General features: G+C 36.1%; 1 protein-coding gene across 1 annotated transcript in view; it reads left to right on the top strand.

Moving 5' to 3' along the window:
- LOC114054133 (peroxidasin-like protein) overlaps positions 1 to 15,231 on the top strand; it is a 475,034-nt gene that overhangs the window by 326,452 nt on the left and 133,351 nt on the right. The window contains exons 8-10 of the mRNA XM_027877274.1: positions 101 to 218; positions 8,688 to 8,857; positions 10,600 to 10,866. Coding sequence (XP_027733075.1) covers positions 101 to 218; positions 8,688 to 8,857; positions 10,600 to 10,866 — 555 coding nt within the window. The remainder of the gene's footprint in view (positions 1 to 100; positions 219 to 8,687; positions 8,858 to 10,599; positions 10,867 to 15,231) is intronic.

The following is a 15,231-nucleotide window of genomic DNA, read 5'->3' as shown; positions in this document are numbered from 1 at the left end:
GAAATTTTCCTCTAGCTCCTTTTCAACACCCTTTGTAGCAGATGGTGAAATATTAATCTTTTAAGATTTCTCCTAAGTTGACTTAATTATTTTGTTACAGAGAGACCTCGAATTACCTTTGAGCCCCAAGATGTGGATGTCACTTCAGGGAATACTGTCTACTTTACTTGCCGTGCAGAAGGAAACCCCAAGCCCAAGATTATTTGGCTACATAACAAGTAAATATCATATAAATACTCTTGTGTGTTTCAAATGTCAGTGCCCTGAGAATCTTTAATCTCATCTTTTACTTGGAGAAGTAAAGATGCTGTAATGAAAAAACATCTGACTTGTTGAGAGGTGTGGTCTTTAGCTCTGCCTCTACCTTAATGGCCTAAGGTATCCATAGTGTCTTTTAAAACAGGATATATTTTGGGACAAAAATGATGAATGTATGCGATTAGGGAACTGGTCAAATACTTTTGTGTCATCCTTAGAATGAGAAAGAACTGAGTGAAACAATTCATTCTAATCTTAGTTGAATTGGCTGGAAAAAATACTTCCCTTTCATAGGTTTCAGGTTTAAGCAAAGATTCGAGATTGGGTCACATGATGCCTAAAACCATTGTGTATCTTTAATATTCCAGTACGGTGTAGGCCATAATTCACATTGCAGCACTTATCTCCCAATAATGAAATATTACAAATTACTGTATGGTTGTACAGATGGGGTTAAATTGGCCTGTGTAGGTACTATTCAGGGTGAACTCATGGAAACCTCTGGGTTGTAGAAGGATATGTGTGACTCAGTGAGGAAAGAACTTGATGTTTTGACATAATGCAACAAACTAAAAACAGACTTTTGTTCCTCTACCCATTCTATGGCAGTGTCAGGGGGGTTAGGAAGCTGGTCCATCAGTTGAAAAAGACTGGCAACCTGCTTTTTGCCTTGGACTATTTCATCTGGCAAGTAGTTCTATCACTAGACTTCCTGTGGGGGGAGTGTGGTGAACTGACATTCTACTGAGAGATAAAATATATATATATATATATACGCTAAGAGAAAAAAAAGCATGGTATGAGGAAAATTGGGAAAGGAGAAAGCACTAAAAAACTGAGAGGGGAAATGGAGATCAGATGAGGTTCCTCAGATGATGCCTGAGCTGGGTCTTAAAGGAAGACAGGGATTCTAAGAGACAGGGATGAGGCAGGAATGAGTCACAGACATGGAGGGATGGACTGTGCATTTGCACAGAGGTGGGGTATAGAGTGTTACGAACAGATAGTTGTAGGAACAGATAATGGCTGGAACATAGAATTTGCAAGTGAGAATAATATGAAATAAGTCTAGAAAGGAAAATAGGAGCCAGATTACTGGCTAGGGAGAGGAGAGGTTAGACTTAAGTGTCAAGCCAAGGTTTTTTATTTTGTCCTATAGACAGTGAAAACCTTTGATTAGGGGGATGATATGATCATGGCTGGATGTTAAGAAGATTGTTTTGGCAACTGTATGCAAGGTGTATTAGAGATGGACAATATGGGAAGTGGAGAAACTACTTGGGAGGTTATTACAGTAGTGGCAAAAAGGATAAGAGCACAAATTAGAATCATAATCATATGTATGCAGAAGAGACAAATTTGAGAGATGTGCTGGGAGTAAAGTCAATACGAATTGGGAACTTATTGGTTATGGAGGCAAGATAGAAGGAAGAGTCAAGGATGTTTCAATATTACATGCCTGGGTAACTGAAGTGATGTCTTCAGTGGAAATAGAAAAGTTTTTTTTGGGGGTACAATTCAATAGGTCTTTGAATTACACTGGCAGGGAGGTAATGATTGAAATAATTTTCTCTAAGTGTTGGAGAGAAGCTTACCTCATATTTTTGTCTCTGGTTTCTCTACAAGGGAGAAAGATCTACAGATTTGGAAAGATTAGACAATAAGGTTTAAAAGGGAGTTAAACCAAGATAAGTGAGATAATTCTAAGAGAGCAGCTACCACTTACCAATTAGTTCAAGTTATCAGGTCCTAAAGAATACCTTTACAATTAGAATGTCTGATCTGATGTTAATGATATTTGAGAAGTTGCAGAAAAGAGTTCTACAGGAATGGAGATGGACAAATGTCCTGATTTTCATAAAAGATGATGGCAGACCATAGCTTCAATTTCTGGCAAAACTCTTGAGGTTTTTATTGAACTTATCTGTGAGCATTTAGACAAGGACAAAGCAGTCACTAAAAGCCAGCCTGGCTTCATCAAGAACAGGAAAAGCAGACTAAATGAAATTGATGAGGTTACTATATTAGTAGGTAACATGACTGCTATAAACATAATATACATGCATTTTAGCAAAGATTTTGTCTGAGTCTCTTATGTTAACTATTTGGATAAAATGTAGAGCTGTGGGATCAATGAATATACAGTTATTTGGACTAGATATGGTCAGATGACTATATTCAGAGAGCAGTTTAAAAGAATGCTTTCAACTTGGAGGAAGTGAGTGCCCCAATGAACTATCCATGGTCACAGATTGTTTATTTCTGTGAGTTGCCTAGATGGCCTGGCCATTAAATTTATAGATGATATAAAGCTATAGTAAGGGGGACAACTGGCATGTTTGCTGACAAAATCTTAGCTACTACTTTGTTCTAAATCTCATAATATGAAATGTAATAGAAATGTATGTTTATATCCTTAGTTTCAAATATTTGTGATCACAAGCACAGTATGAGGGAGTTGTAGTTAGATCCAAAGGATTAAATAAAGTGAAAGCTTAAAATGAGCAAATAGTGCTGACGTGATTTAAACATATCTATATATGTGCGTGTGTGTGTGTGTTACTATATACGTATATACATATATACAAATAAATACATATGTACATACACACATACATACTTATGTGTATATGTGCATATATATATATATATATATATATATATATCAGGTTTCACTGACAGGCATAGTATGTAGAGCAAGGGAGGTGATAATTCAACGGCCTTTGCTCTGATCAGATCGCTTCTTGAACATTGTGTTTAATTCTGGATACCATATTTTAAAAATATTGTCAGACTGGAGTGGATCTGAAAGAGTACAACCAGGATTTTTAGGGTAAAAGAAATCATGCTTTATGATGCTGTGTTGAAGGAACTAGGGTATTTAGCCTGGAGACGAGATGACGAAAATTTAGGTGATCATGTTAACTGTCCTTAAATGTTACATGGGAGAGAGTGATGACTTTTTTCTCTGGCCCCAGAAGCCTGAACTAGTACTAGGAGCTATGGGTATAAGTATTCAACAAAAGCAGAATTCACTTTGATATTAGGAAAAATGTCCGAAGACTTAGAGATTTTCAAAAGTTAATTAGGCTTCTATAGGAGATAGTAGGCTTCCCAGAACTGGAGAACTTAACCAAAGCAAATGACTACTTTTTTAAAAAAAATAATCAAGTAGATTTGTAATTTCCAAAATAATTTCTTGCAGAAATTCTCATTTTATGAGGTCTTACACCTCTTAGAAGAAATGACAGGCTCATGATATTAGGTAACTGATAATTAGTCCATATTCCCCACAATCACCTTTCTGTTTATACCTTTTTGGGGGCAGTGAGGGGAATACAGATAGAAATGAAGGCAATGGAATGAATGAACAAAAGATTCAACAGCATCTTTTTTCCTTGACTGATGACAAAGGAGAGGTCTGTTGGTTGTTTTCTAATATGAAATATGACATAGGTAGAGGAGATAGGGTGACAAATGACCCAATTGGCCCAGCAGGCACCAAAATGACAACTTTTTTGGGGGAACTGTATGAGGAGTATAGCTCAAGCATAAGTTGGACTTGATAGCAACTGAGTCATAGGTTCATAAACTTAGACCTAGAAATATGACAACAACGATAGCTAACATTTATGTAGGACTTGGAATTTTGCAAAGTACTTTACATATATTATTGCAAATGATACTCACAACAGTCACGTAAGATTGGTGCTCTTATGTTATAGATAAGGAAAATTAGACTGAAACATTTGCTTAAGGTCACACAGCTAGCAATTGTCTGAGGCAGATGATGACTCCATAATCTCCATTCTACCTTTGGAGGTCATCTCATCCAATTTACTTATTTTGCAGAAAAAGGAATTGAGGTCCCTTCTAACTATGTGATGCTGATGATCTAGTCTTCCTCCACGTGAATCATGGATTCCTTCTATAATATCCTCAATGAGTGTTAATCTAGCCTCTACAGTAATGCTATCAGGAATGCACATCTTAGAATGACACAAGGCAGCCCATTCCAGTGAGTCTACTCTTATTGTTTTCAGTTCTTTCCCACATTACGGTGAGATCTCTCCCATAATTTCCACCTGTAAGTTTCCATCTTTCAGGCCAACTTGAAGCTTTTACATGACAGCCCTTTGAACAGTAGAAGACATTGATCGTGTGCTCACTAAAGTATTCTTTTCTCCAGGCTAAACATCCCAAGTTCCTTTACTTATTTGTTCCTTTAATTGGTCGTTTAATTTTGACATTCTTCTTCATTTTCTTCTCCCTTTTCTGGACATTCTCAAGCTTGCTGGTATCCTTCCTAAAATATGATATTCAGAAAAGGATGTCATTCACTATATGTGTTCTGGCCATGGTAGCATACAGTGAGGTGATGTTCTCTCCCATTATAGAATCTATACTTCTCTCTTAATTCAGCAAAAGATCATGTTAGTGTTTTCCACGTCCGAGTCACAATGTTAAATCATTTTGAGCTAACAGTTCACTAAAACCCACATGATTTAAAAAAATAAAGACTGGTATCCTTAAAATCTCCCTGTCTTCTATTTGTAAAGTTTTTAAAATCTTATGTTTTCATATGTCTTGCTAAAATCCAGACATATTCTATCACAACTGGACTACTGATCTAGTAACCACTCAAGAAACAAAATATGGGTGGTTGAGTATGACTTGTTCTATGTGAAAATTTGTTAGCTTCCGGTGATCATAAATCACAAGTAATGGCACAAAGGGCATACCTGTAAAATCTTTTCACTATCTTTTGATTCAGTTTTTTCAAGCTAGAGAATTTTAACTCATTTAGAGAAAATATATACTCTCTTACTCTGATTTTCTCATTCTTACTTCTCTTATTATATTTATTTCTCTCTTATTTTGACTTTCAGTTCCCACATGACTATTTTTATTATAGCCCTTTCAGTCTAAAGATTATTCTTTATGTTAGAGAAAGCAACTAAAATAGCAGTTGGGTAGCTTTCTTTTCTCTCTGCTATCCACTAATATTTTCCCAACCATCCTAAGTAATGAGCCTGTCCCTTCCTTTTTCTCCTTGCCTCCTGTTTTTTTGCTGTCATTGATTTTTAAAGAAAACTCTTGAGTGAATTCTAGGGTTTTACCTTTCTGACAGTGTTCTTACACTTCTGTCAATTTAGTGTGTATTGATCCTTAGCTAAGTTCTCCTGCTTTCATCTTTGTTACTTTTTCTTTTAAAATTTGAGCTCATTGGAGGGCAAAACCCTCTCCCTGCCCAAGTCAGGCCCTTTCAGGTATTCTTGGATATCTTTTTACCCCTTTCCACAGGTGAAGGCTCTAGATTCTTCTCTGCTCCCAACAACTGCTTATGGACCAAGGTCAACTAAATCTGTCTTTTAAATTTGAGCTCATTGGAGGACAACAACAACATCAGCAACAACCACAGCTTGCATTTATCTAGAATTTTAACAATTGCAAAACATTTCAGAAATATTATTTCATTTGATCCTCACAACATCCATGTGTGGTGGGTGAAATAATTACTTCTGCTGAGAGAGGTTTAGTGTCTTTTTCAGGGTCTCCCGCTAGTACGTGTCTGAGGCTGCATTTGAACTCAAGTTTTCCAGATCCTAAGTCCTTTGCTCTGTCCACTGCATATGTATGCAACCACATTGATTGCCTTTCTATTTTCATCCTTGTCTAGCACTTTTCTTTCATAGATTTTTTTTTTTTTTAGGCAATTGTGGTTAAGTGGCTTGCCCAGGGTCACACAGCTAGTGTCAAGAGTTTGATCTGAGGTTGGATTTGAACTCAGGTCCTCCTGACTTCAGGGCCAGTGCTCTATCCACTGTACCACCTAGCTGCCCCTAAATTTTTGTTCTTAAGAGCCTCCAAGCTCACAGGAAGCTTCTTCCATGATAAAATCCCATGTTATGAAGTTATGTCTATTTTTCTCCCTGAACATTCTTGAAAATTTATGATACTTGTTAGACCTGACTAGGGTCTATATTATTCTTACCTTTCATAAACTCTAAAGCTGCAGGGTCATTTTTCTCCCTGGGTTCCCAGTGTTTATCATGTCACTTGCTACTGAGAATCAGGACTAATGTTCTGCTTACTGTTTCCTCTGCCTAATGGAAGGTGTTATAAACAACAAACAGACGTATATAATTAATTGATCCAATTTTATCAGATGGACACTTCCAGCAAATTTAATTGATTTCCACTGATAGCTATTAAATGCCCTCTGTATACAGAGAACTATGCTAGGCACTAGGAAAGATGCAATTTTGATAAGGAACAGTCTCAATCCTCATGTATTTACAGACCAATAACAGATAAAGACATACACATCCATAGCTATTATACACATTAAACTGTATGCCCCTCGAGAGCCTCTGAATGCCCAGTGCTTAACATAGTGCCTGGCAAATATGTAGCACTTAATAAATGTTTGTTGACTGATTAATAACACATAAATGTCTTAAAGATAAATAAAACAAATTGCTTTATTGAACACTGAAGTGTGCCAAAATAGTGAAGTAAGGGAAAAGACCAGGTTTGTGTGTGTGTGAGAGAGAGAGTGGGGATAAAGGTGTATAAAGTAGGGTTTAAACTTGTTAAGTTTGGGGTGCTAAATAGGACATTTATGATGAGAGGTTCCATAAGACAGTTAGAAGTATGTGGTTCTAGAGCTCATTGAGATCTGGGCAGGAGATATAAATTTGACAATTTTTTTAGGAATGTTGGACTGCTCTATAGGCTTGGAAAAGTAGAGCTAGAAGATGCATGAAAGAGGGTATAATTGGAGAAACAATATTTTGGGGGAGCCAGCAGAGAGTAGGATTGATGATGATAGTAGATGGAGTAGCCTTAGTGAGGAGTAAGACTGTCTCTTCCACTGTCTCAGCAAAAATGGAGGAGAGGCTGATGATGCCAAGAAGTTCTGAGAATTGGTAGAAGAGAGATAAGGGGTTTACTTATAAGTGACCTCAGTTTTTTTTCAGTCAAGTATGAGACTAAGCAGAGCAGTAACTAGGATGATGTGCCTGGGAATTTTCTTTAGTGTGCAGAAATTTAAAGGACACTGAAAGCATTTTTACTTTTTCAGCAAGTAAAAACAATTGAGTTGAGCATCTAATTAACAAGAATAATTAGATAAAATAGTAAGCCACCAGATGGTTCACTTTCCCCCATATTCTACCATAATAAGCTGCTCCTTGGCCTAATTACACCCTCCCTCTGCCTCCAAAGTTCTGTCCTTCTGGGTATTCTTGGATTTCTGTTTGCCTCCTTCCACAGAAAGGACTCTAGAGTCTTTCCACCCTACAACTCCTTATGTACCAAGGTCAACTAAATCTGCTTTTAAAATTTTTATTTGAATTTACATTTTATTCTTCTTGCCTTAGGACACATTTTTAGTTGCTTGCCTCATGTGCCAGAACTGCTGGTTCAGCTCTAAGCTACATATCCTGTGATAAGCGTGGGTTCCAGGGGTACAATTAGTGGTCAGAGAATAAGTATGGAATAGTTTAGTGGGGAGTCTATGAGAACAGAGTAGAAGCCTTGGCAAACAGCAAGGAAGACCCAGCTGAGGTGAGATGCCATATGTTAGTTCATTAAATCAGTTACCTTTTTTGATTTGAAATAGTTTCTATGGCTTTACAATCCATGAGAGGCAAGCAGGTACGACCAAAGGCAACTATGAAAAGTGAATTCCCTAAGGCTATATGCAGCATTCATTTTGGAGAACCCCATCTTGGGCATATAGGGTGCTTGGTCCTGTTGTGGTTGTGTGATATAGCACTGAAGGAACTATTCGATTTCCTGGTTTTCTCCTGTCAACTGGCCATTTGGATTGGTACCACTTCTCCCCAAAGACTGCACCAGTGGGTCTAACTCTTCCTCTTTTTACCTCTTCCTGTCATTCTTCAAATATCTATGTCTGGGTGATTGAGGTCCCCCATCACAACTCTCTCTTGTCTCTAGACCAGTTTAATTATTTGTATTATCAAACCCAAGTCATCTGCCTCCCTCTCAACATTCCTTTCTTCTCCACAGAAGCCTTTAGTTGAACTTGAAATGAGAGAAGGTGAGCTAGTTAAGTGAGGGAAGGCTATGACATTGCTTCATTTTCTAAATGGATGCTGTTCTGGAATGCAGAGCTGAAACTGCCTTCCTTTCTAGCTTTTGCTGACTTGCAGGCTACATTCATTATAAAAATATAACAGAAAATAACCAGATTTTGAAAGCAAAGCAGTTTGGGTCCCTCAGGTAATGAAAAGCTGAAATTAAACTTTGGACTTTCACAACATTCTTCAATAAATCAAAATATTAACCCAGAATTAATAATTGATTAAAATAATAATATACCTGAGAAGTTCCAGGCCTTTTGCGTGGATAAATTTTTAAAATTGTTTTTAAATACATTTTTGAGTAAAATTTATTTTCAGCCATTCATTGGACATGAAAGATAATGCTCGACTGAATTTACTCGATGATGGAACGCTCATGATTCTGAACACAAGAGAGTCAGACCAAGGTGTATATCAATGTATGGCCAAGAATTCTGCTGGGGAAGTCAAGACACAGAATGCCATCCTCAGATATACCAGTCTTCCAAGTAAAGTTTTGTTTTCTTCTTCTTGCATTTAGTACAAATATATCAGGTGATTCTGTTATTTAAAATAGAACTAGACTATTTATCACTAATTTACAATGTGTGACTACAAGGTACAATTATTATTAGTCACAATTTTAAAATGTTCTTTATTGCTACATCAAAGAGACTACCTAATATTTCTTTTTTTTCCTCTTGACATTTGTCTTCTTTTGTTTTCTTCATTATTTTTAAAGAACTATCTTATAAACTTTGATTGGAGAGTACTTCTGATTAGACAACTACAAGAAGGCCTGCCACATCTGTCAATTCTTGTTTTATTAGGAGATCAAAAAAAGTTTGTGAAATTGGCTGTTTACATTATTGCTGCTTTGCTATTGATTATTTTTAGTTCATCTATAGAATATTAAGAATAATTCCTAGGTTTCATGATGTTTCATTATGGCTTTGCAGAAAAGAAGTGTTTCTGTTTGACCACAAACTATCATCATTTTGTTTCTACATAACATATTGTAATAGTGTTAATTAGAAGTTATTAAAAAAAGTTGTAGTGTAAAAATCTGCCAGATAGAATTCCCTTTCTGATCTGGCTCAGGTACTGCTAGTCATATCCCCTCCAAACTACCATGTATATAATTACTTTGTATTTGTTAGGATTTATTAACTTTATATTTATGCTGTATATATTTTATGTACTATTATTTCTCCCATTAAAATATTCTGACTCCTTGCAAGAAGAGATTGTTTCATTCTTTGTATTTAAATCTCTGATGCCTATCACAGTGCTTAAAAGATTAATTGATTGAAGGTAATAAAATACTTGCAACTATATAATATGTTAATGGTTAGACTTTGCCACAATCCTAATTGATTGTGCCCATATAACTCAGAGTAATATTATATAGCTTGATGGGTCAAGATTTGTCCTTTATAAAGAGTCACTTGACTACATGTTGAAATATACTTTAGTTTCTAGTTCAATACTTTTTTTTCAACAATTAAGATCAGTTTAGGACAAGTATTCATTTTTTTTTGGGTTACGGAATCTTTGAGTTCTTTAAGAATCCCTTCTCAGAATAGTGTCTTAAATGCATAAAATTAAATAGGATTACCAAAAATCATTAATATATGAGAAATCCTATATTTATCCATGGTGTTGGTAAAGGAGGAAGAAGATTATGTAGGAGCTACATCGAATGATACCTATGTCATAGAGGTAGAGATTACTCTATATAATCTGCAGGACTGGTGATACATGCCGGTCATTCCCAGTGTTGGAAATTCTTGCCTTAAGAATCCATTCCATATAGGAAAGCTTATACAAGGCTTTATCCAATTGTAAGATCTTAGAATTCTAAAATTACAGTTGGAAGAGAACTCAGAAGTCACTGAGTCCTATCTTTACCCAAAGTATGATTCTCATCTGTACTAGGTGACTTTATAAAAATGTAGGTACCATGACAGACATCTTTGAAGTGCTTGGAGTTCCTTAGAAAGAAAAATACCACCCCCAAGGATTTTGGAGATCTTCAGCTAAAAGAAGATCTTTTCTTTAAAGTCATGCTTATTATTTGACAATCAATTATTTTGGTACTCAGGATGTTCATCCTAATCAGCACTAATGACTTTAAATGAGTTTTGAATTAGATAGACTTCAGTGCTTCAAAACTACGGAACAAATGACTGAAAATGCCTTCTTAATATGTGTTTATTGATGTTATCTTCTTTCTGTTTTTTGCCCACAGCCAAGCCCAGTTTTGTAATCCAACCTCAGGACACAGAGGTTCTCATTGGCACCAGTGCAACTTTGGAATGCATGGCCACAGGCCATCCCCAACCCCATATTGTTTGGACCAGGGGCAAAACAGAGGCTTTGGATGAATCCAGGTACCTCATAACTTCTGGAGGATTGTTTATTCAGAATATCACAATGCAGGACCATGGTCAGTTTACCTGTCATGCCAGTAATCCACAAGGATCTATTCAATCAACAGCAGCTATTATTGTGCAAGGTATGTAGAGCAGAAGGTCTTCACAAAATATGGTCCATCTGTCACTCTCAAAGTAAAAATGTTTCACATAGAGTCACTGATCGAAAGGTTGAAAGGATGAGAACCCCCTTGTTTTACAGATGAGGAAACTCAAGCCTGAAGGAGGTTAAGTGACTCCTCCAAGGTCATATATTACTACCTCTAAGTTGGTAAGTAGGAGACTCAGGATTTGAATTCAGACCATATGATTCCAAGTTCAGCCTTCTTTCTACTCTACCATACTGCTTTACCTGTTCTGCTTGTTCTGATTAGAATCATTCTAATATAGAAAACAGGAATTAGAGAAGGGGTGGAAATTGGAGAGGCAGATTTAAGCTCAATGTTAGGGAAAAATTTTCTAACAATTAGAGTTTTCTTGGGAGATAGGAGGCTCAGTATCATTAGAAGTCTTTAGGCATTGGCTGGATGGTCAGCTGTTGAGTATGTTGTAGAGAGGATTCTTATTTGGGCTCTAGGATCCTTATTTGGACTAGACAGTCTCTGTCTGGGGTCTCTTCTAACTCTGAGGTATTATTATTATTATTAATAATTTTTGTTGATATTGTTATTACTATTAATTATTATTCAGTAAATCCAAGAATCCAGTTTGAGTGAAAATAGAATTAATTTAAAATGAGTAGGGGTAGAAAGAAATAGTTTTATTTTCCAAATGACTTTGATACAATAGATGTTCCAAAAAACAATCTGTATTTTATTTAAGAAATCATGGCATAGTGGAGAGAGCTTAGGAAGAACTGGATACAAATTCTGCTTCAGACACTTACTAGCTTTTTGCAACCACAAGCAAATTACTTGGTTTTTCTGAGCCTCTGGCTGTCAGTTATAGATAGCTCATGGTCTAGGAGTTTCCACTCTAATGACATTTCAGGCCCTTGGCATATTGATATGATATTTGTGATGTTAAGACATTCATCAGTACTCTACTCAGGTGTTATAATTGATACTGCTATTACAATAATAATAATAACAAACATATCTGACATATCTGACACTTTATAGTTTGCCTAGCCCTTTGAAATATATTATCTCATTTGAAATTCACAACAACTTTTTGAAGTAGGCAGGAGGGTAGTGTTATCTCATTTATTTATGTCTATATTCTAAGATTTATATGATTTCAACTGCCCTGTCCCCTCACTCTAGATTTCTAGGAACAGTGGGGGAGTTGCAAAACTATATTTAGGGTTTGTTTGTTTTAAATGACTATCACATATGCTGGGTGTAGAGTATTTTGCTTTATTTTTCAGTATTAATAATAATAGCTGACATTTACACAATATTGTTCAATGTGCTTTACATACATTATTTCATAACAACGTTAGGATAATCATTATAGTTTTTAGTATAGCAGTTTTGTACATGAAACAAATGCAAAGAAAGGGTCCAGAAGAGACCCCAGACAGAGACTGTCTAGTCCAAATAAGGATTGTGTCAGCTTTCAAGCAACATTATTTACAAATCTTTCCAGTGGTATTTGAGAACAGGTCTCTCCTCACTCCAATTCCAGCATTGTTTTTTTTGTACCAGACTGTCTCTTTTCTCTTTTGAACAAAGAATAATCCTTTAATGTAAAGAGATGCCTAGTTTCATTTTATGGGTAATAATCATTCTGTCAATGAACATTTATTAAGCATTCCTATGTGCTAGACATTGTAATAATGATTAAGTCTACAAAGTGCTTTATATTCATCATCTCATTTGATACTTACAATAGGCAAGACTATAAGTATTATGGTCCCTATTTCATGGAGGAGAGAAATGAAGTAGAGAGATGTTCAATGACTTTCCTATTTAAGGGGTTTTTCCCTCAGCAATAAGTATCTGAGGCAGGATCTATCAACAGGCAATCACAATATCACGAGACTATTGTGGAAACCAGATTTATTACAAGAGAAATGTACATGAATATGGAACCCAAAGGGTTTTCAGTCTTTACAGAAGTTTACATTTTCATAACAGAGGGACAAAGGGAGGAGGGGATACAAGGAAGTATGGGAAGGGAAACAGTGCAGCAAAGATGGGAAAAAAGATAACACCATCCCCATTGGTCAGAGCAAGGTGATGGCAAAAGCCTCATTCTTTTTCTCCCTTGAGAACTGCTAGACTATGAAGATAGGAGGGTCCACTTATTTGCCAAGGATTGTGCCAGCTGCACAAGCATTATCCCAGCCTGGCACAGACTGGCTGGAACCTGCTTTGCCTCTCAAGGACACACAGGGAGTCCAGCTTGGGGTGCAAACTCCAAATTATGTCAGCTCAGGGGGAGCTTTGTCCTTGACACATTCAGGACCTCCTGTATGCTCTAGGTTCAGTTTCTGGAAAATATGGCAACTCAAAAAGACAAGTTCAGGGAATCCCTTCACATATCTGAATTCAGATATTACTGATACCAAGCACAGTACTTTTTATCAATTATACCATGTTTTCTTTTACCTTTTGTCTGCATTATCTTTCATAACATGACAAAGGGAAATATGTTTTTCAATATGACATACATTGCATATGTATAACCTATGTCAAATTGCTTACTGTCTCAGGGAAGGGAGAGGGGAGGGAGAGCAGTAGAGAATTTGGAACTCAAAATTAATAAAAAAATAGAACGTTAATATTGTTTTTATATGTAATTGGGAAAAAATAAAATGTTATTAAAAATCAATTATACCATACAGTCTCTCAAGGTACAGTGGTAGGAAAAAACAAAACAAAACATTACTTAAAGTAATTAAGATGTCGTAAAACATGAATCTTTCCAAATAGTGAATGTTGTTTGGAATGGTAGAAGAAGATGAACTGGTTAATAATAATAACTCACAAATTTATTTAGCATTTTATGTAACAGGACCCCTCCCACTCCCCATCCTTCTCATGGAGTATATTCATAGTCATCCTTTTTGGTTCTAGTGACCTTTAGATTCAATACCTCGTCCTATTGCAGCTGTAAAGGGAAGGAGCAGGGCAATGGTCACTATGGTTCTACCACCTCATTATCAAATACAGGGCCCTTTCAGTACTGGGCCACCACATAGACAGAAATAGGTCACATGGTCACCATTAATAAGAATGAGACTCCAAGAGTGCTCCGTTTCTCCTCTGTGCCCCTCACTCTCACATGCAATTAAAAAGCACATTTGATTCTCACCACAACCCACTGAGGTAGATACACCAAGTATTATTATTTCTATTTTATAGATGAGGAAACTGAAGATCAGGTTGGCCAAGTGTGTCTTAGTCAAGTTCCCAAAGTGAGGAAATGGTATACTTAGGTGTTCTGACTACAAGTCCAATATACTTTTCACTATACCATGGTGCTTCTCAAACTGAAATGGCAGGAATATTTTTTGAACTTTCAAACTCTGTTGGGCTTGTTTTCTTGAAATGATTTTATTGATTTGCATAAATTTGAATTTTATTGACTACTTTATTTATGACTTTATTTATATGATGACTGTTTATTATTTATGTAATTACCTGTATCAGCACCCTTCCCACCCCCTCTACCCCCCTCTTTTTCTTATTTTTTAGTATTTTCTTTATTTCACAATGACCTGCTTCTTTTATTTTGGCAACTAGTGAGGGCTTGGCTCACAGCCTTTCAGTTTGGTTGGCATTATGTGCTCTATTGTTATCATCAATTCTGAAATGTTTTATGTTATCTGTTCTAGAGGATAATTCTTGATTATGTTATATTGTAGGGATTATATAATCAGTCCCTACAAATCCACAGTGAGGGGACAAGGCAATTGAAATCATATACATCTTCTAATATAGACAAAAATAAATGAGGTAACACTACCTTCCCTGCCTACTTCAAAAAGCTGTTGTGAATATCAAATTAGATAATAGATTAGATATTAGTTATTATTATTGTTGTTGCTGTTGTTGCTCCACAGTATACCAGTGTTTTCCTTTGAGCTAAATGATCTGTAATGGAAATCATCATCTGCTTATCTTTGTGGCATTCTTGTATCACTTTGAAGACTTTTTTTCAAATTCTGCTTAAATGAGTTCATTAAACCATTCAAATGGTTTGCAAAAAAGGAGTTTTTAATCATTTGGCTATTGAAAAGGACTGTATACTTCAAGATGTTGCTCTTTATTGTCCTTTTAACAGGAGTTATTTCCATTTGTTCTAGATCTTTAATGTCCACTTATTCTGAGGTCACAATTAAAGCCACACGGGCTCCCCTCTCAAATGGCAGAGGTAAATGATAAATAAAAATGGAAAACAAGTCCCCTAATGAGAACGTAAATCAACGTGCAAGGCTGGCACTTAGTTTGTAAGGCATACAGTAATTAATGCTGTAAATCAAAACTCTTTTTTACTAG

The sequence above is a fragment of the Vombatus ursinus genome, unplaced genomic scaffold (genome assembly GCF_900497805.2).
Source record: "Vombatus ursinus unplaced genomic scaffold, bare-nosed wombat genome assembly UNPS02014812.1, whole genome shotgun sequence".
In the NCBI taxonomy this organism is placed as follows: Eukaryota; Metazoa; Chordata; class Mammalia; order Diprotodontia; family Vombatidae; genus Vombatus; species Vombatus ursinus.
The sequence above is the reverse complement of the archived record's forward strand: the minus strand, read 5'-3'. Positions and strand labels throughout refer to the sequence as shown.